Below are 21,579 nucleotides of genomic sequence, written 5' to 3' on the forward strand. Positions count from 1 at the left end.
GATATAACAAACAACCTTCTAAACCCTTTGGGTTCCTTCTAGCCACTTCTTCCCCAATAGAAATCAATAAATGTCAAATCTGATCAAATTATGGTGTTACATGAGATTACTGCCCTTGAATTAACACACACAAAAGCTTTCTTCCTGATTTAAATTCTAAATATCTAGTAGGGGACTTTGCTTCTGAAGAATTTCATCCTAAGATAGTAATAAACTGATCCTTGTGGAGAGCTTTTAAGGATATTAAGGTTACGTGTGAGAGCCACTTTGTGATGATGTAAGCATCCGGAAGGCATGTCAAATTAGTACTGCAGTGTAAAATAATCTTTAAACTCTACAGAATACAACAACAGAAAGCTTGTGTGCTAAATGAATTTCATGCATCAGCCTGAGCAGACATTGGGGAGAGTTTGGTGGAAGATGAGCATTCATGTAGTGTGATTAACATTTACCATCAGCCAATTTAAAGATTAACATTCAATTCATCGCAGACCTAAGAGCTGGAACAGAAGTTTCCAGGCCAGGAGGGAGTCTACCTCAGGTCTGTAACATTTTACTCTGGTTTGTCTATACTGTCAGCCCACCCTATGGATGGTAGACATAGCAGCTTCACAATAGGGTGAGTCAATACCTTAAGACAAATATATCTTCGATTATTTCCTATAAGAACCCTCGTACAATGTATACCATTCTTAGAAACACAATAGAGTTGTTTTCCTTCTGTATAGTGAGGACTCAGATAAAGCTGATGCCTAAAGTTACTGAGAGTTTATATAAAACAAATTACCCAGTCGAATCATTTCTGGCTGTCGGTAAATGAAGACACAGAATCATCTTTTACTTTTGGAAAGCAGTAACGAGTTATCCTATCAAAAGCCAATAGGAAGTGGAGTACCAAGGACACAGTGATGAGTGTAGGAGCTAAAATGAAACCTATCCTGAAACCCATCCTAAATGATGGGCCATTCCCGTCAGTGCTTCTTAAAATAAAAAAACAGCAAACATGAGTTCAGTGAAACTACGGAAGGCCCCATTTCAGTTTGCCATGTAAAATTTATTGGCTACATGGTATCAGAAGTTTTCAGTTCGACCTGATCAAGCATAAAAATACCCAACTAAACTGGAACAGTTTGCAGTAGTTCATATATAATCTGTGAATGTGATTTCTCATCTAAAAACAGGGCATGATTTCCTCTAAATCAGCAGAGCAGTAATTATGGGCTGTGCTCACACAAAGGCGTTAGTAGATACATTTGGGAAATAATGACTTATATGTAGTAAATGATAGCTCTCCAAAGGAAAGATATATTTCCAAAAAAAACTTGATTCAACAATCTGTCCTTCAATAGTGTTGGGATGAATTCCAAGGTGGGGCGATCTCTGGATGGTCTTTCTTTCAGTCTCGGCTCCTTTTTTTGTTTCTGCATTTCCTTTAGACAGGAACAATTCTGGTTTAAAAATTTTGAGATGGGTGTATGGCCCTATCCCTCAACTAGGGGCCGTGCCTGCCTACTGTCGGTGGTCTTTTCAGGTTCCATCTCCCCACTGTTGGACATTTTGCTAGTGTCATCCCTATTAGGTCCTGGGAGCGTCTTCCATTCCTGGTGTCTGGGACTTTCTACTGGTTCCTTCCTCCATTTTTCATCCCAGCCTGCTGCATATTTCTATTCATTCTCCTGAACCTCTGGGCTTTTCTCCTGTCTTTCCCCCACCCATATCTGATCCTTACTCCCCCTTTCCCTTTTTTCCCCTCTCCCACCCAGGTTCCTCCATCCCTATGCCTCCTGTGATTATTTTCTCCTCCTTCTAAGTGGGATTGAAGGATCCACACTTTGTCCATTCTTCTTGTTAAGCTTCATATGGTCTGTGAGTTGTTTGGTGGATATTCCAAGCTTTTGAGCTAATATACACTTATCTGTGAGCATATACCACATATATCCTTTTGGGTCTGGGTTACCTTACTCAGGATGAGATTTTCTAGTTCCATCCATTTTTCCTGCAAAATTCACAATGTCCCCATTTTTAATAGCTGAGTAGAATTCCATTGTTTTCTGTATCCACTCTTTGGTTAAGGGAAATCTGGATTATTTTCAGCTTCTGGCTATTATAAATAAGGCTGTTATGAACATAGTGGAGCATTATTTGGGTATATGCCCAGAGGTGATATAGCTGGGTCTTCAGGTAGAACTATTTCCAATTTTTTGAGAATCACCAGGTTGATTTTCACGTGGTTGTACCAGCTTACAACCCCACCAACAGTGGAGAAGCATTCCTCTTTCTCCACATCCTTGCCAGCATCTGCTGTCACCTGAGTTTTTGATCTTAGCCATTCTGACTGGTGGGAGGTGGAATCTCAGAGTTGTTTTGATTTTCATTTCCCTGGTGACTAAGGATGTTGAGCATTTCTTTAGGTGCTTTTCAGCCATTCAATGCTCCTCAGTTTAGAATTCTTTGTTTAGCTCCCTATCCTATTCTAAATTGTGTGTGTGACTTTTTTAGTCTAACTTCTTAAGTTCTTTGTATATTTCATATTTTAGCCCTCTATTGGATGTAGGGTTTAGTAAAAAAGAAAAAAAATTCCAATCTGTTTGTTTTGTCCTATTGACAGTGTCTTTTGTAATACAGAAAGTTTCAGTTTCATGAGGTCCCATTTGTCAATTGTTGATCTTACAGCCCGAACCACTGGTGTTCTATTAAGGAAATCCTTCCAGGGCCATTGTGTTCCAGACTATTTCTCACTTTCTCTTCTATTAGTTTCGGTGTACCTGGCTTTATGTGGAGATCCTTGATGCAGTTGGACTTGAGCTTTGTACAAAGAGATAAAAATGGATTAATTTGCATTCTACATGCAGACCTCTAGTTAGACCAGCTGATGCCAAGATGTGCTTGCAGACAGGAGCCTGGGATGGCTGTTGTCTGAGAGGTTCTTCTAGCACCTAAGACAGATGCAGATACAGCCAACCATTGCACCAAGCCTGTGGACTCCAATGGAAGAGTTAGGGAAAGGACTGAAGGAGCTGAAGGGGACTGCAACCGCATAGAAAGAACAGTATCAACTAACCAGACTTCTCAGAGCTCCCAGGGACTAAACCATCAACCAAAGAGTATACATGGGCAGATCTGTGGCTCCAGAGACATATGTAGCAGAGGACTGCCTTATTTGGCATCAGCAGGAGGAGATGCACTTGGTCCTGTGGAGGCTTGATGCCCCAGAGATGAGGGATGCTAGGGGGTTGAAGTGGGAGCATGTGGGTGTAAGACATTCTCTTAGAGGCAAAGGGGAGAGGAGGTGGGTGGAAGGTTCATGGAGGGGGAGAGGCCAGGAACAGGGACAACATTTGAAATGTAAATAAATCAAATCATTAATAAAGAAATGTCCAAATGTTCATCAAGGAATAAATAAAATGTGGTGTTTACAAAACAAGGAATATAGTTATTCACTCTAAAAAATAAAAATATTCATGATGTGAAAAAAAAATCTGCCTTCAAATAAGCCTACTGATCCCTTATGCAGTGTTAATTGGGGAGGTGTGTCTGTCCTGCTTTTTGCTTTTTAAGATCTAGTGAACTAGTTCTTTTTGGAGTCTGCCCTCATATTTCATTAGTGATCTATCAGTGGCATTACTTGAAACTTTATTAAAGCTGAGCTTTTGTGAAAAATAACTTTTCAAATGTCTGAAATGTTGCCTAACTATGTAGGTAGACAGTTGGATTTTGGCATGGCGCCATCTCAAGATCATCTCCATTTGAAGTTAATTTCTCATTTTTGGAAACTTTGTATCCCACAAAGCTGAGACATACAAAGCTGAGACACAGAGGCTACAGATGTGTCATTCCATTGGCAAAGGCGCAGGTACTTCACTCGGTATGATGAGTGACATCCCCATTCTGGACTTGGAACCTTGAGGAGTGACAGAATTGCTTGTGTTTGGCTTAATTCTGCTTGTGTGTGCTGTACAATAATTTCATAGTCTAACTATGTAACTGTGTAACTACATCTGCCACAAAGTATTCCCTACTGCAATTAACTCTATATAGAAAAGGTTTTCCTTGGCCTTTATTAGCTTCACATATATATTTGTTTCAAAATTATATCTGTCTTCCAGGAAGAATATAGAATCAGGGCACATTCATTTTCTCAGCATAAAGAATGCATAGAAATCCATGCATATTTTAAGTACATAATAAATAATGCTCAATTGAAAACTTACTACTGTAGTCCAGAAACTACTTGCTAAGTTGTTCTCAGGAGTCATTATCCAAAGTAAAACCCAAACCAAAATGAAAGAAAACAAAGATCCCAAGCCTCCCTTCTCAGTTTATGTTTAGGAGAATTTCCATTTGCCAGGCAGATAGAGTCTGCAGAATTAACTGCTGGAGCTCACAGCAGGATGTGAGGGGGTGCCTCCAGGAGGTATTTTGCTTTTAAGAAAGGAAATATTCCAGACTGTTTATTAACAGGTATACTAACTTTTCCTCAGTGTTACCTGGGAAGTCTGAAAAGTATTCAGGGAACAGGGTTGAGCCTGCTGGGGAGGATTGTAGAGTTGATGCTAACTAATATTGGGAGTTTTTTTTTTGTTTGTTTGTTTGTTTTCTTTTCTTTTCTTTTTTGTTTGTTTGTTTGGTTTTGGTTTTTAGAGAAACAGCAGCAGTCTAGTGGGAAGCCTGGCTTGTGTGGCTGGCTAGCTCAGTAGCTAGCGCTGTGTAGGATAACACAACAATTATTCTGAAGGTCCACATCCATCTCCACCACTCTTAGAGTTTGCACTGCATTTTGATTTATTTTATAATTCATCAAAACATTGTAGCTAGGAAAAAATAGAATTATCTTGGTGGTTTTCTTGCACGGCCGTCTCTCTGATGTTTGCTTGATTTTTTTTTTTTTTAAATTTTTATCAGTGGCAATTTTCCAGAGTGGTCCAGTTCTAGGTCTGTGAGAAAATGGGAATAAATGGTACGTAAGTGAATCATCAGATGCATACAAGGCAAACATGTATTATTTTTATGTTTGCGGTAGAGATAAAACTGTCTAGTATGACCCATATATCCTAAATTGCCCATTTGGGTAAGAAGTTCCCAGTACCCAAAGCAAAGATTGTTATGCAAGGTTCATGACCCAGTGACGCCTATGTGACTGACTACTCTATGGGACTAATCACCGGCAGAGCAAAAGAGAGAAAGCAGACAATAGCTCTTGGTATAGTTTGGATTTTAACTATCTCATAGAGGTCATGTTGTCCTATGCGGGATAGTTAGAAGCCAACTTGCCACAAGCTAAAGTATTCTGAAAGGAGGGAATCTCAATAAAGATACCTTCACAAGACTGAATTGTAGACAAGCCTGGAGGCCATTTTCTTAATTAGTGATTGGAGGGGGTGTGCCTCGTCCAATGTGGGTGAGGTGATCCCTGGGCTAGGGGTCCTGGGTTCTATAATAAAGCAGGTTGAGTAAGCCATTAAGAGCAAGCATGTAAGCAGCACCCCTTCATATGGCCTTTGTATGAGCTCCTGACTCTAGGTTCCTGCTCCATTTGATTTCTGCCCTGGTTTCCATCAATGTGGTCTACATGTAGAAGTGTAAGCTAGATAAATCCTTTCTTCCCCAACTTGCTTTTGGCCATGGCATTTCATCACAACAATAGTAACCTTGACTAAGACAGGTCCAAGGGTACCATATTGGGTAGAGATTGGAGAGGAGGAATGCAGTAGGAGGTCCTAAGGCCACTAGGTATCAGTGTCTTTGAAGAGGAGTATAGAACAATAGACACTTCTCTTACCTTTTCTCCCTTTGATTCCTGACAATGAGGTGTCAATATACTATACCACATGTCCCCTTCCCTGCCACCTGACACCTGTGCAGAAGCCTAAAAGCATCAGGGCAACGAGAAACTTACAGGACAGAATACTTCGAAGAGTGAGATGAAATAAACCTTCTCCTTTACTAAGTGGATTAAGTTGATTATCTTGGGTATTTTGTTACAATTATGAAAACCTGAATACCAATGCCCATGGAACTAAGGATCAGTGCTTTGTTTTGTTTTCTTTTGGTGTTGTTGTTGTTGTTGTTTTACTTCAGTAAGACACCGTTTGGTATAAGACAGTTTTATTTTTGTTTTGTTTTTGTTTGTTTACTTTTGTTATTGTTCATGATGTTAGGTTGTTTGCTTTGTATATAAAATATCCGCATGGTACAGGGTGTGATTCTAGTATCTAAAATACTTTTTTTTATTTATAGGGCAAAAAACTCTTTTATCTTGGCATCCCAGGGAACATTAATTTAATTTCTTTCAGAAAAAAAAGTCTTAGTTTTTAAGATTGAAAACTCACTCCCTCTTCAATAGAATATCAGTTTGGGGTCTTGAAGGCTCACCTAAGAAGATAAAAGTCAAGCTGACAACTCCAGCGTGATAACACTTTAAAGTATGAAATAAAATGTGTCTGTTGACTGTGTAAGAGATAAATGAGAGGTGCACCTAGGGATGAGAACACCTAGAGACCAAAGAATTCAGCTTGTATTTAAGTCTCTAAGGAAAGACTGATGGGCTTTTACTGAAAAAGAATTACATGACCGATCCATGTTACCTTAACAGTGTTAGGGTGTCTAAATGTGTAGAAAAACGAATACCTTTCAACTTAAGATATGATGAAAAGACTGGTCTGTTTAGGGGGAAACACTCAACATTTCATCTGCTACCATTGAATACCAAACCAGGTACAGGGTGCATGGGGTGGTTAGGGCAGGACTCAGTCATCTCGGGCTGGTTTCTGGTTAGTAAAATATCTCCAGAAGTACTGAATAGTACCACAGAATCTTCCCTGGATCCCAAGAATCATAGTGTACTAGTTATTGTCTGAAATTTGATAGAAAGGCTTGGGCCACAGTACGGCATTCTGACATGATGCCTCTGCCTTAAAATCTTGTTGAGTAGGGTGTAATTCTTTGTCAGAGCCACAAATTCATCTCTGTACAATTTCCTGTTACTAGCTCTTCATTCCAGGTTGTGTCTACAACTAGCATGACAGGGCTACATTTAGGTTCAAAACATTCTGTACATTTTGTAGAAGTTTAGGAAGACATGTAAATGGTTTAATATTTACTGCAACAATTTAGTTTCTATTCAGGTAATCAAAATGTGATTCAAAGGTCAAGGAATTGATGGTGCAGAAATTAAAAGATTATTGAAAGGTCAAAGAAAATGCTAACTGAAGAAAAATGACATACAAAAAATCAATAGAAGATGAAGATAATTACTATCAACCAGAAAAATAACTGTTTTGGACTCTCCATTGATGTTCTACTGCGTTAAATGAATTTAATCTCTTGATTTAGTTAGCATTAACATATTCCTAAAAATTGTTAGGTTAAAAGGAAATATCTTGAAATATATCAGTTTAATGTTTTCTTTTGTTTCCTCCCAAATATACTTATTCATTTACTATATATGGGCCATTATGTATTTGTGTGGAGGCCAAAGAGTAACTATGGAAGTCCACCATTTTGGTCCTGGAAACAAACTGGTATTATCAGATTTAGCAGCAATCACCTTTACATGCTGAACCATTTCATCTATCCTACCTTCTTTCTTAAATGGATGTTTTCTCCTGTTTCAATGTGTCCTCTGAGAAACTAAAATTATCTTCCTACAACTAAATATCCTAAACTCTTAATTAAAGCTTCATGCTAAGGGTGGCTTGTGAAGCAGCCATAATGTAGTTGGACTTTCAGTCTATGGAGATTCTTCTGTACAGGTTGTGATAAAGACAAACTGAGTTCAGTTAATTAGGAGCATAGATAATGTATCAGCAATGGTCCAGATACTATTTCAACTGTTTAACATACACACCATGAATAATTCATAGTTTGAGTTCTAGTCTTCAGAAGACAGAAAATTTTCTTTGTTTTATGACATCGTGTGTTTTTGTTCTTGGGAAGGTAGATGCTTTTTAAAAATGCATTCTTATTCTGAGTGTCTACAGATATTTACCTTATGTTATAATCGGCACTAACACTGAACTAAATACCAAAATTTTCACTTATACAGAAGAAAACATGAGCTACATGTCATAGAGAACAATGAGCTCCAGCTGGCAAAGACAGATAACTGGAGATTTTAATTTAAATTAGATGGTTCTAGAATTGAGGTTTTGTTTTTTGTTTGTTTTACCAACTCCATGAAAAGCCCATTAACACTAATTGAAGTCATTGCTTACAGCATTCTGAAATCTTAGCTGTCATAGTTTTTATTCAATACAATTGAATTTAAAACAACAGTAAAAGTTTTTTTTTTGTTTTTGTTTTTGTTTTTGTTTTTCTGCCAGCACACATCATTAATCTCAAGCAGTTGGGAGGCAGAGGCAGGCAGTTCTGAGTTCAAAGCCAGCCTGGTCTACAGTGTGAGTTCTAGTACTGTCAGGGCTACAAAGAGAAATCCTGTCTTGGAAAAGAAAGAAACAAATGAGAAAATAAAAATTGTTGAAATGTACAGAGTTGAGATCATTTTTCATTCAAGGCTCAGGTTCTGTCCAGCTAAAGTTTTGGAGTCTAAATATCTTCACTGGTCACTTTAAAAAAATGTTTACTTCATAGGTGTTCCAGAACAGGGCATCGGACCCCCATACAGATGGTTGTGACCCACCATGTGGTTGCTGGGAACTGAACTTAGGACCTCTAGAAAAGAAATCAGTGCTCTTAACCGCTGAGTCATATTTCCAGTCCCTGCAGTGGTTGCTTTTAAATGACTGGAAGCACAAAAATCTAAAGTAAGCAAATGGTACTGGACCCGAAGGGCTCTGCTGTGGATGATGGCCCCATCTTTGAACTGATTTTCCTTTTGATGTGCACCAGGATCTCTTCCATGACATCTATGGTGTCACTGTCCTACATAATTCCATCATGATGGGTGGAGTACCAGGCTAGGGATCTGAGAATGGGAATCTGGAACATGCCGGAGTCTGTGTGCTCTTTAAGCATATAAGATTTCTGTAATTGGAAATGAATTGGGATGGGTAATAAACAGGATAGGTAAGTGGGGTAAATCTTGCATCCTTTTCTATGATTTCCTAAACAGCTGATAGAACTCTAGACTCTTTGGTGATGTGTCTCATCTGTACTCACCCAAGACGTTGTACATGCCCTACATCAGGCCTGCAGGATGTCTCTCATTTCTGCATCAATCTGTTGAAGAAAAAGAATATTTTACAGTTTATGAAGCATTTTACTCAGAGGCTACTGGATCATGCAGCAGTATACTGTGCTTTGAACCTTGTCAGAGAATAAGGTTCTTGCCCAAATGTGAGTTTTCATTAACCATGCTTCGCATTTGTTTAGCTTTGTGCTGCCCCCCCACCCATAGTTTGCAGTCTGATGAGAAGAGTAGAATTGAATAAGTGCCAGTCAGTGAATGCACATGACAGATAGCAGAGGCACTTGCTTTGTGCACATGGACTAGAAGCGCTTGTTCTATGCTGAACCTGACAGGCTGGAGAAAGAAACAGGAGTCGTCTGCACATAATGGAGGGAGGGAGGGAGGGAGGGAGGGAGGGAGGGAGGGAGGGAGAGAGAGAGAGAGAGAGAGAGAGAGAGAGAGAGAGAGAGAGAGAGAGAGAGAGAGAGTTTAATGTTTGGAAGATTGAAAGTGATCCAGGAAAATATAAAAGGAGGCACAGAGAGTCATGGGAGATGAGCTTGGAGAGGAAATCAGGGATCAATACTTTTGATTGAAAAAAGTAAAAGAAAAAAGATCAGGGTTTGATATGAAAATAATGAAGAGTCACCGAGGAATGTAGATTGCTGTCTGTAAGCAGGTGAAGGCAGGTAAAGACAAGGCCTGTGATTGGATAGTAGAAAAGGAGGGCGGGCACAGAGTTTTGAGAGGTGGGAGAGATAGATGAAAGAGAGAAAGGAAAGAAGATGGAGGAAGAGAAGGACAACCCAGATCCACATGGCTTTAAATAGTCACAGGTAGCTATTAGTATCTTATAAGGGATGGATAATTATAGGACAACATGTCTTATCTAGGCAGGCAGGTTATATCAATATCAATTGGCTCTGAGTTTATTTTGTGTGGACATCTCGTGGGGTAAGAATTTACTGATATAAATCTGATTGATAAATTACAAGCCTCTAGAGTTTTAATTTTACCAGGTTACAGGGATTTGTGACAAAAACCACAGGGGGTAGGGGGCTGGGAAGAGAACTGAGAGAGAGATGGTCTCTGCATGGGACTAGCCATGGAGGCAGAGAGACAGCAGGGTCCAGAGAGTAGCCAATGATAGCATGGCATGGTGCCTTTTTAAACTTACTATTTAACGCAACAGCAACAGAGGAATGTATTAACCATCTGGTGTCTTATGATAGCACACTGTAATCTCAGTGTAGAGCTGGGATTCAGTGCAAGGCACATGAGTCTGACTGGAGTTGGGAGGTCAGTTGGGAAAATGCCCTCTAAGAAAAGACTACTGGAAACTAGAAACATGAGTGTTGAAAACTATTTCGAAGGCAGAGTTGGAGGGACTTGGGATTTGATTAGAAATGTTTAGAAGAAGAGGAGAAATTACGTATCACTAAGTTTTCATTTGGAAGCAGTGGATAAATGGTGCTGATATAAATCATGAGTGTGTGAAACACAAGGTTTTAGGTGAAGGGATTCTGGTCATCCTGTGTGTTTATTGTGGGATAAGCAATCATGTGTGTAGAAGAGATCACCACAGGTGGCTCTGTAGAGAGCTTGGTGCAGAGGGACAAGGTGCTGACTAGAGATGGATATTTAGACACTAATGTCACTCATGTAGAGGAGAACACTCAGGAAAACATTATGTCATGGATTTAATCATCAAAGAATAACTGCAGAATGGAAATTTAAGGAGCAGAGGATGAAGAAAATATGAATCAGAACAAGGAAGAAAGATTATGGGTAATGGTACAAAATGCTACCAGTGTCAGAGAAAGTATGTTAAGGGGTTGGGCACACAAGCTGGGAAGGAGACTATTTGCCTCATACACACAAGGACTTGGGTTTGGTTCCCAGGATCTGGATATAGAGCTGGGTGTTAAGCTGCACTTGAAACCCCAGCACTGGGGAGGTGGAGATGGGGGAATCCCTGGGATTTGTTAACCATCCAGCCTAGCCTAATTAAAATGCACATATATTTACATGGACATCAGAGCACATATATGAACATATTCACATAAAAGCACACACACACACACACACACACACACACACACACACACACACATACATCATTTCAAAAAGGGAGGAATAAAGATGGGTAGCACATGGTTCACAGAGGAAGCTGAGGAGACTGAAAGATGTTTGTCAGGATTAGCAGGAAGGACTATTGGTATGACTGGCTTTGTCAGTGACAGGCTCTGGCTTCTGGTGACATCACTAGCAACTAGCAACATAGTCACAGCAACAGTCCTGACACAAGAGCTGAGTAGTTCAGAGAAAGCATGGGGAATCGGAGGACACACTGTGCAGCCAAGAAAATAGTAGAAAGGGGCATAAGGAAAATTCTACATAAGTGTTTAAATTAATATATTTATTGGGCTTGACATAAGGGAAAACCATTTTTATATAAGTTAGACAGATTCAGCAAAAAGACAGTGGGGTCTTGTTTAAGGAAAGGAGTTAGATGGAATTTAGAGTGGTTACTACCAACCCGCTGGTAGTCTTTGTTATTAATGTTTTAGTAAGTTTGAGTTTTTAGTCAGTAGTGAGTAAGTTTGAATTTTATTCAGCAGTGGGTTTTTTTGGGTACCAACACTTGGCTTTTGTCATGACTAGCTAAATTAGAGCTGGAATCTCTGACAATGGCTTGTAGAAAAGAAGCAGTAATAAAAATAAAAATTTAAATTAAAAAATATCCAAACCAACTCATGTTTTTCAGAACCATATATGATCTGATTCATTTTGTCATTTATGTGTTTTAATCTAAAAACGTTGCTTTGGATTCTTCTATAAATATTTCCACAAGAGCTTTGGATGCTTTGTTTAACATACTGTAAATCTTTTAACCTAAAGCAGGTATTCCATGTAGAGTATGCACCAAGAGAGTAGGTGGAGAGCAAACACCATGAAATCTGTCCTCCTAGCTCCCATTTGGCTGTTGGCAGTTGTTTCTATTTGCTGGATTTTGGTGAACAACTCTATCATTAGCACCAGTTTTCTGACTCCATGAGGCAGATGTGTTTTTCTGAATTATTCACCCCAAGCTCCAGAAATGGACTGGACAACAGCAAAGGTCTCAGAACCATCCTGTCTTCAAGTAAGGTCAAAGCAAAATGCAGGGTTGCTTTGACTTTGAGTCTCTTCCAAAACAAGAGAAATAACTAACTATTGGAGAGTAATAGGTACAATGGGAAAGTAAGCAGATGGGATCCCTGTGTTCTGGCAATGGCCAGCGCACATCTGGTGGACGAAGGCGGGTGCTAATTTGATGACTGAGATACGAATATGAACTCTCAATATCTTGAAAGTCAGTGTAGCTCAGGTCTAACATCAGTGAGGTGACAGAATTGAGCTCCCTTCTCCCACATCTTGGGGGGGGGAGAGGGAAAGAGGGAAGAAGAGAGGGGGGGGAGGGAGGGAGGGAAGGAAGGAGGGAGGGAGGGAGAGGGAGAGAGAGGGAGAGAGAGAGAGAGAGAGGGAGAGAGAGAAAGGGAGACAGAGGGAGAGAGAGGGAGAGAGAGAAGCCCAGTATAGCTTCCCACTGCAGCCTATAGGAGACAAGCAAGACACCTCGTGAAGTGAAGAGGGAAACACCATATACAAGGTCATCCCTTGTCCAAATTGAAAAGTAATGTAGCAGAAGCTGTGGAAACAAATGTCGTTCAAGGAAAGAGAGAGGAGGAAGGGACAGAGGAAGAATGAGAGCCAATTGATAGTGTTCAAAGAAAATGTTCATATTTATCAGCGGTTGTCATTTAATATTAAAAGTATTTCTTTATAAAATAATCCTTGTGGCATGTAGACACTTATGTGGCCATTTTATCATTATACTAGAACAAATTAAATGTAGCATTTAATAATCAAAATACAAGATATTGGTGCTCCCATTTCTCTATGAGTGTTTCTGTTTAATCAGTCTACCTTTCTGTATATATGTATATGTGCTATCTACACACACACACACACACACACACACACACATGTTTCACAGAAACAAACCTAAAGTGACATGTCGACCATGTTAGATGGCCTCTGACATTTGCATATTGATCTTATCTCCTGTGTTTCTCCTGTACCCTGCAATCATAAGCCTCCTCTCTCTTTTTAAAAATTTACTAACTTCTTTTATATATTTCATTATATTGTTTTCCTACCTTCCACTCCTCCCAGACCCTCCCTGCATCTCTACATAGCCAATCTCATTTCATGATATAATATGATGCCAGCTCTCTCTATCCCACCCTCCATCTCTTCCTCCTTGTCTCCCTCCCTCTCTTCTTCCCTCTCTGTTTTCTTTATCTCAAAAAAAAAAAAAAAAACCAAGCAACAAAACCCAAAAAGCAAATAAACTAAAAGGAATAAACAAGAAGGAAAAATACCAAAGCGAAACTACAAGCACACAAGAAACCTTGGGATCTCTTTGTATTAGCCTTATACTCCTAATCATGGGGGCTTCCCTAGCCCTTAACTATCCCCCTCAGGACTAAGCCTCTTGATTCTCACCCAGAGTCTCCCATATTCTTTCTGGTGACTCCTCTCAAACTTTTCTTCTAGCCCAGCTAACCCTTTTTGACTCCCCCTGACCTGCAGAACTATTCTCAACCAAGGACCCCACCCCCACCAAACTTGGCAGGGCCCCCGATTGTCCAATAGCAATTAAAGAACCCACAGCCACCCAACAGGGACAAAGCCAAACCTCATTTTTAAAAACTTGTAACACTTGATATGTTTTGCAGACACCTCCACTTGCTTCTTAGAGAGTACAACCTGGAAACTGGTTTTGCCACCTTTTCTTTGCTGAGACAAACCAGGAGGCCACCACCACCCAGGAGAGCCTGTCACATGAGACACTTCAGGCACATTCAAAACAGAGAAAGCACTGGAATTCTGAAATACTCTAGGTTGAGAGGAGGAGGAGAGGTTCTCTTACCTGCTGGCTGCAGTAGATAGGAGGTGAGTTTATGGAGCAGCACTTGGAGGCAAAGTCTGAGTGCTTTTCCACCATGTCTTCCAGCTCTGCTGGAGAAGCATTGGGCGTTTTTGTCCTCAGACGTTCTGCCAACCTGAAAAACCAAAAAACCAAAAAAAAAAAAAAAAAAAAAAAAAAAAACAAAAAAAAAAAACAAAACAAAACAAAACAAAACAAACACAATTATCTGTAAGATTAAACTAGAGTTAAGCTTAAAGTTAAGCCAGGGACATTCTTTATGCAAAAATGACAGCTATTTCAGATCATGTACATAAAAATCAAAATACTTGTCTGTCTTAGGAAATCCTATTGGTGGGATGGATTTTGGGGTGAGCCATGTTGAGGTCAGAATTGAAACCTATGCCCCATTCAAAGTTGTGCAAGCAAATAGAAATTGCTGCTGACGTTGAATGTTGCCTGTTTCCCTTTTGGTAGCTCATCATCTCCCATGAGTGGTGCATTGTCTGTCTTCCCTGGCTTTTCACCCTTTGCAAACATTAAATTTCAAATGTGTTCTTCACTGGGCCTTATTTCAGTATGGTGCTTCCTCTTTTATGTGCCTCAGTTGGCCAACGTTGGAACTCACTGTGCAGATACACTGAACAGGATGTGGAAGCCTTTGGCCCTTGCTCCCAAGTGTCTTACTAGCCGGTGATAGGACCTGACACCTTTTGCTGTTTTCCAGTTTGAACCCTCTATGATCTTGGTTTCACTTCACCTTCATAGTGGTCCTCTAAGCCTGGTTTATTGCTTTCTCCAAGATATATGCCTCCCAGACCAGTATGAATAAGGGCTTAAGAGGAGAAACACTTCCATAAGACTGTCATGTACTAAGAATCATGGGGAGTCACTAAGGAGATGTCCTACTCTGGGGTTCTTTAAGATCTTTTTGTGAAAAAATGTGTGCTTACTTGAGTCCTATACCTATTTAGAAATGGAACTTTATTAAACAAAATGGAAAAACAGCATAATCCTTTTTTGAGATTCCCCCCCCCCCCAAGAACCTGACACCATGTCTTCCATTCTGATAGCAATTTCCAGTTTGCAATGGACACATGCTGGTGATGGCATCAGACCACCACCAAACCTTGGGTCTTGTCAGAGAACAATCAGCAGGTTAACTCCAGGGGTGAGAATACTGACCAACTATGTGTTCATGTTGCCGGTTTGAATCAAGTCCCCACAGACCACTCATTACATTCCGTGGCTCTGTCCTGATTGGCTGCTCACCTAATGTTCATGATACACCCTGTACTGCAACACTGGGTTTTCCACAAATTCCCCAGATTAATGACTCTGAGATTTCTTATACACAAATAAATGCCTGCCTTGGATTGTTACCTGACTAGCTCCTGACTTAGTCATCCCTTTTCTTGTTCTATTCTACATTCTGGCACATGGCAAGTTACCTCTGTTTCAGTTTTACGTCTGTTGTTTTATGTATGTGAGTACACTGTTGCTGTCTTCAGACATGCCAGAAGAGAGCGCTAGATCACATTATAGATGGTTGTGAGCCACCATGTGGTTGCTGGGAATTGAACTCAGGACCTCTGGAAGACCAGTCAGTGTTCTTAACCTCCAAGCCATCTCTCCAGCCCTATATCCATCTTATAAGCACTCCAGGACCAATCTTCCTGCATCTCTCAATATCCCAGCATACCTTTCTTCTCCCTACCAGGTGAATCACCTTCTAATCCTGCCTCAGCTCATTGGCCATAGGGTTTTTTTTTTTTTTTTTTTTTTTTTTTTTTTTTTGTGAAAACTTCCACATAGTGCATAAGAGATTATTCCTGCTCTGTACCCCAGAAAAGAGTTATGATTAACTTTTCAAGCTTTTTAAAAATCGCAACCCTTCCTTATCTTTCGCTCAGTATATCCTGAATTTTCACTCGGACTTTGCAGCCACAGAACTAAAGAAATGCAACAGACATCTTTGGAGGACAAAGCCACAAAACCAGCCACTTACTTTTTCTTGTACTCAGTAAATGTGTTCTCAGAATAATCGGCACACAGTTCTTGCCCCTTTTCGATGAAAGACGTTAGTTGCCTCTTCAGCAGGGGACTCTGTAAAAAATAAAATATTGCACATCAACATTCCTTGTGTGGAAATACTGTCCCATGAGTCTGTGAAATCAGAATTATATGCCCTAGCACAAGGTATCAGCAAACACTTTTCTTTTTTGCATAAAGCCCGTTAGTAAATATTTTAGCATTGGTAGGTTATAAAGCATCTATATGATGTATATCAGACTCTGCAGAGTAGCAGTCACGTACAACAGACACACAATTTGCATGTTAGTGCTCCAATAAGACTCAATGCCACTGGAATCTGAATTGTATTTAATTTCCACATCAGGAAATATCAATCTTCTTTTGACAATTTTTCCTTTACTAAGTACAAAACTACCGCAAACCATGTTTCCCTCATTAGCTTACAGGACATAAATAAGAAGGTAGTTGAGAAAGCTTGATCGTGAACTTCCTTCTGCCAATTTTGCCTACATCATTGATAAAGAAACAGCCAGGCGTACCAGAGTGCTGAAACAGGAGGCGGGGTCCCGAGTGTCGCAGCACTCCCTAAGGGTCTTCAGGGTCGGCTCCAGCACTTTACTGAGGAAGACTTCCGGAACCTGGGTCCTTCTGATTAGTTCAAATGTATATCTGGTGCCAGGTAGAAGAAGAGAGGATGCTTTTCAAGGTGTGTTTGGGATCCAGAATCAAAAATGGGACAACCTCCCACTGAGGCAGAATGATACCTTGTTTCTGATCTGCAGAGGCAGATACCTTGTTTCTGGTTGCCGTGTTGTTTTGCCCAGTTCGGCTGTTACTCAGTATGGCCAGAGGACATTCTTATTTCACTTCCTGCCTCAGTCTCTCAAATGCTAGGATTACAAGCGTCTATCTGGCTTTCTGTTTTCTGTTAATTTATTTCCATTTTATCTAAAATATAATTACATCCTTTCCCCCTCCTCCTCCCTGAAACCTCTCCCATGCCCCTCCCCCTCTTAAGTGTTTGGTGTCTTTGTCTTAAGTGATTACTGTATCATATGTGCATATGTGTGCATACATTGATGAGACCTTCTGAGTCCCTTTACTGTTGTTTGTACAACTTAATTAAAACACAATTTAAATCAAACCAATTCCCTGTAAACTGGCTTTAAATTAGAGAACATTTTTATGAAAATGTTTTATTAATGCTTGGCTTCATAACTGATATATATATTATGCATATATATGATAGAAAATATAAAAGCATAACATATTACTTTAAGATATATTGAAATGTTCTTCATGTGAGTATAATATGTCTCTTTTCATTTTTGATTATCTAGTTGCTGCCTATGAATTCATCAGATCAATCCATATATATATATATATATATATATATATAATATACATTTAGTTCTCTCTAAGTTCTTCCTTCTTTGTCTGGAAAACTGACATTCTAATAACTTTTTCCAGCTTGCTTGTAAATCATTTTTATTCTATGACTATGAAGATAGTCATAACATATATAAGGTTCTGTTTATTTGTTTTTAGATACTTTTCATTTAAGTGAGACAAGACCATTTCTTTCTATTTGATCTCCTTGTAAGTGGCAATGGATGTCAACCATGTTAAGGAAAGAACACTCTAAGTCCGATGTTTTACTTGTTATCAAATGGTTATTCTCCAAAAGGCTGATGAACTTTTATTATTTTCTCATTTGTGACTTAGAATAGAATATGGGCCATAGCATAATACATATTACCATGATGTGTATGTATATGTATGTGCTGGATATTTTATAAAACATTTTTGTTGACCTACTAGCATTCTTCCTTCCTTCCTTCCTTCCTTCCTTTCTTCTTTCTGTTTCTGTGTTTCTTTCTTTCTTTCTTTCTTTCTTTCTTTTCTTTCTTTCTTTTTTTCTTTCTTCCTGCTTTTCCTTCTCCACCCCTTTTGGTTTTTTAAGACATGATTTTTCTGTGTAGCCCTGGCTGTCCTAGAACTTCCTCTGCAGACCAGGCTGGCCTTGAACTCACAGAGATCTGCCTGCTTCTAACTCCCACGAGCTGGGATTAAAGGCCTGACCCATCAATCCCTGCTTCAGTGCCTTTCTTCCTAGACACTGATGCACTAAGTAAGGCAATGTTGTCACTCACTCTCAACTCAGCTAAAAAAAAAAACCTAAGTGGGAAAAGTTGAGTCCCTTCCGCCAATGCATGCTGATCTCCAGAAGTAGACTTGAGGGGCATGGGCTTCTTTTCTATCCAAGTTTAAAGACTGAAGTCATTTCCAGTTAACAAATTCTTAAACTTCATAAAAAACATTTTTGAAAGAAAGACAACTTACTTTCCCACAGTCTGGTCCCCTGTAGAGACACCTTTATTCTGGGATAACAGAAACAAACCACACCCCACTGTACTTACTGGTCCATGGCTTGTGTGGTGCTCTGACCACAGAGGTCTTTTCTGGTTGGCAACTTGATGGCTGGCAATTGAAGTGGTTCCGCAGCTGGCATGAAGTAGGTGCACATAAAAATGTCCATGGGTGTTTTTTCTTGACAGCACTCTTCAAACTTAGAGCTCTTTTTGGATAAGTTCCCACAGATTTTTATTGTGTGTTCAGGCAGCTACAAAGAGGATGATGGACCCGTGCAGTTAGTTTTCCTGTTAGTCTTACTAAAACTACAGCTTAAGCTTTTAAGCTGTGGTGTGATATTTATAAATGTCAGCCTGGATTCTCTTAGGAAACAAATTTATACAGTATTTGGGAAGAGATTTTGTTAACATGTGAAAGTTCATCACAGAAAGTCTAATTTCACCTCTAAGTGTGTGTGTGTGTGTGTGTGTGTGTGTGTGTGTGGTATTTATGAAAATTCCATATCAAACCCAGTACTTTTTGTTAATATGAAACAAACAGAATCATTTATCTTTAAAATAATTATGATAAAGTGAATACTTAACTATAACACTATGAAGTATGACATTGCTTAAATATTGACAAAACCAACACAACGCAATGATTGAAAATAAAATGTGATACACCTAAAGCAATGGCGTGATACCTACGACCGGCAGTCCAGTGGACATCACATATCACTGTAGCAAAGCATCTGTGCACAGAAATGCAGATTTGCAACGGAAAAAGAATACACAGCTTAGTGGAGCCATGCTAATGTCAGCCAGACCTCGGAGAATAATCTTCATCTAATATAATTATCTGAATCTTCACCTTCTTAGAAAATTATGCAAATTGAGAAACTAGAAAAAACATCAAATTTTAATTTGTTTACAGATTTTAAATACAATATATTTTATATATTGAACAAAGTATGAGTATTACTTGGTTAATGGCTGTACCAATAAGACTCTATGCAATAAGTGAATTTTAAATTGTGTTCAATTTAAATATAGAACTAAAAACTATAATTCAATTAACTGTGTGTGAGTAATGAACACTCTGCTCAGTTCAGGGCTTGGGAATCTTGTCCTTGAGTGTATGTGGATTTTTTTTTCACTAGTTGAGTGGTTTCAAAGTACCGGCCACCATGAACCTGTTTCCTCATCTGTGAGACAGCATGGGAAATGTATTTATTGTTTGTAAAGGCATGTGAAGATGCTAGGATAACGCACATAAAAAGCAGCCTGGAAGCCAGTTCACAGTCCTCAGTGCAGTGTGGCGATGACCACGTGACCAACTCACCTCCCGATCACGTGACCGCCTCGCCTCCCGATCACGTGACCGCCTTACCTCCTGACCACATGACCGCCTTACCTCCCTGGCCATGCAGTCCTCTGAGGCAGACTCGCAGCATCTGGATAGGATTTCAGTAAGGTCTTCAGCTGGTGGCAGAACATCCTTCAGGTTAGCAGTTGGCACTTTTTGGACTAGTTTTATGAGATGACTGGAAGTCAGAAATGAATGTATTAGCTTACTGCTATTCTTAGTGTTCTGGTCGTCATCACAGACATACTACGGAGAGGGATAATGTATATCCGGCAGCCCCAGGTGGATAGAACACACCCTGCCATGTGACCTGTGGCATATAATAAAGTTATAATGTTACAGATCAAACCATCCCAATGGAGATTCTTCAAACATTCAGCATTGTGACATGGCTCCTCTTCTGGCCAAATCTTCATACATGTTAGGCTAAAAGCAGTTTACAGCATCAGTGCTACATTAGCGTGGCATCGTGTTGTCTTTTAGATGCTTTATAAAACAGTTTTACAATTTGCCACTGAGCTGCAGAAGTTTTGTCTATTCTGAATATTACCTCCTTATTAGATATAGTTTGCCACTGATTTTTTAAATTGTCTCTTCCCTTGATATATATCCTTTTGATAGTAGTTTAAAATTAGATGGAGTTATTTTTGATTTTACCTTTCTTACTTCTGTGCCTCCTGTCTAAGGGGGCAAAGCCAATGCCTTGAAGAGTCCTCCGTGTTTTTTTCTGAGTCTTACAGTTCTGGATATTATGTTTAGGCTTTTAGTATATTTTAGTGGTGTAGGTAAGGGTCCAGCTTCATTCCTTTGCATGTGGATATCTAGTTTCCTAACGCCATTTGCTGGGAAAATTACCTTTGCTGTGGCCAAATGAACTGGTTTAGTCCAGGGCCTTTTACTCCATTCAGGGATCTGTACTTCATTTTCTATGTCGGTATCATGGTAACCTGATTATTGTTGCTTGGTGCTTGTTTCAGTCCTCACCTATACCCCCACTTTTTAGAGTGTTTTGTCTCTCTGGAGTCCTTGGAGGTCCTTATGATAACTTATTCATTTCTAGACAATGAAGAACCATGGGATTTGAATGTCTTCTAAATGGCCACATGTTTACTGTTTGAACTCAGGTGACTGTGCTGGAAGGTGGTGGAATCCTTGAGATATGAACTTTCCTGGGAAGTTTTTAGATCTTTTGAAGTTGATTTTTTAGCATAAAAATACATGAATATATTTTTGTCAGTACTTGATTTTTTTAAAAAGGGTTTGATAGTGTGTATTGAAATCTTACTATTAACAATGATTATAAAGTGTATGTAAAACAAAATATAACGTGAAAATAGTCAAAGTTTTCTTGGTGTGTAAAGATTAAGCATAATGATTTTTAACTACCAAAAGTTGCCACAAGGCTATCTTCTTAGCTCTTGAGTTATTAATGATTTAAGGTCTAGGTGTACCCCTCTCTGAGAGGGTGCTATGCACTTACTGTTTTTTTTTCTAAGAAGGACTGGGACTTCTACTTTTTGGCCTTTCTTTTCTCTTCTTTTCCTTTCTTCCTTCCTCCCCTCCTTCCTTCCTTCCTTCCTCCCTCCCTTCTTTCTTTCTTTCTTTCTTTCTTTTTTTTCTTTTCTTTTTTTTGAGCTTCATATGGTCTGTGTGTTGTTTCTTGGGTATTCAGAGCTCTCTGGGGTTAGTATCAGATTATCAGTGACTGCATATTATGTCTGTT

General features: G+C 39.4%; 1 protein-coding gene across 1 annotated transcript in view; it reads right to left on the bottom strand.

Annotated features, from left to right (window-relative positions):
* Positions 1-4,837: 4,837 nt before the first annotated feature.
* The window catches only part of GC (GC vitamin D binding protein), a gene marked incomplete at its 5' end in the record, with an annotated part of 36,375 nt that continues 19,633 nt past the window's right edge, over positions 4,838-21,579 (bottom strand). Inside the window, 7 exons of the mRNA XM_080915439.1 lie at positions 4,838-4,934; positions 9,118-9,177; positions 14,106-14,238; positions 16,111-16,208; positions 16,676-16,805; positions 18,557-18,759; positions 19,905-20,034. Of these exons, the coding sequence (XP_080771565.1) occupies positions 9,142-9,177; positions 14,106-14,238; positions 16,111-16,208; positions 16,676-16,805; positions 18,557-18,759; positions 19,905-20,034 (730 nt within the window). The 3' untranslated portion in view covers positions 4,838-4,934; positions 9,118-9,141. The remainder of the gene's footprint in view (positions 4,935-9,117; positions 9,178-14,105; positions 14,239-16,110; positions 16,209-16,675; positions 16,806-18,556; positions 18,760-19,904; positions 20,035-21,579) is intronic.

This window comes from Micromys minutus, assembly GCF_963924665.1.
Source record: "Micromys minutus genome assembly, chromosome: 1".
NCBI lineage: Eukaryota > Metazoa > Chordata > Mammalia > Rodentia > Muridae > Micromys > Micromys minutus.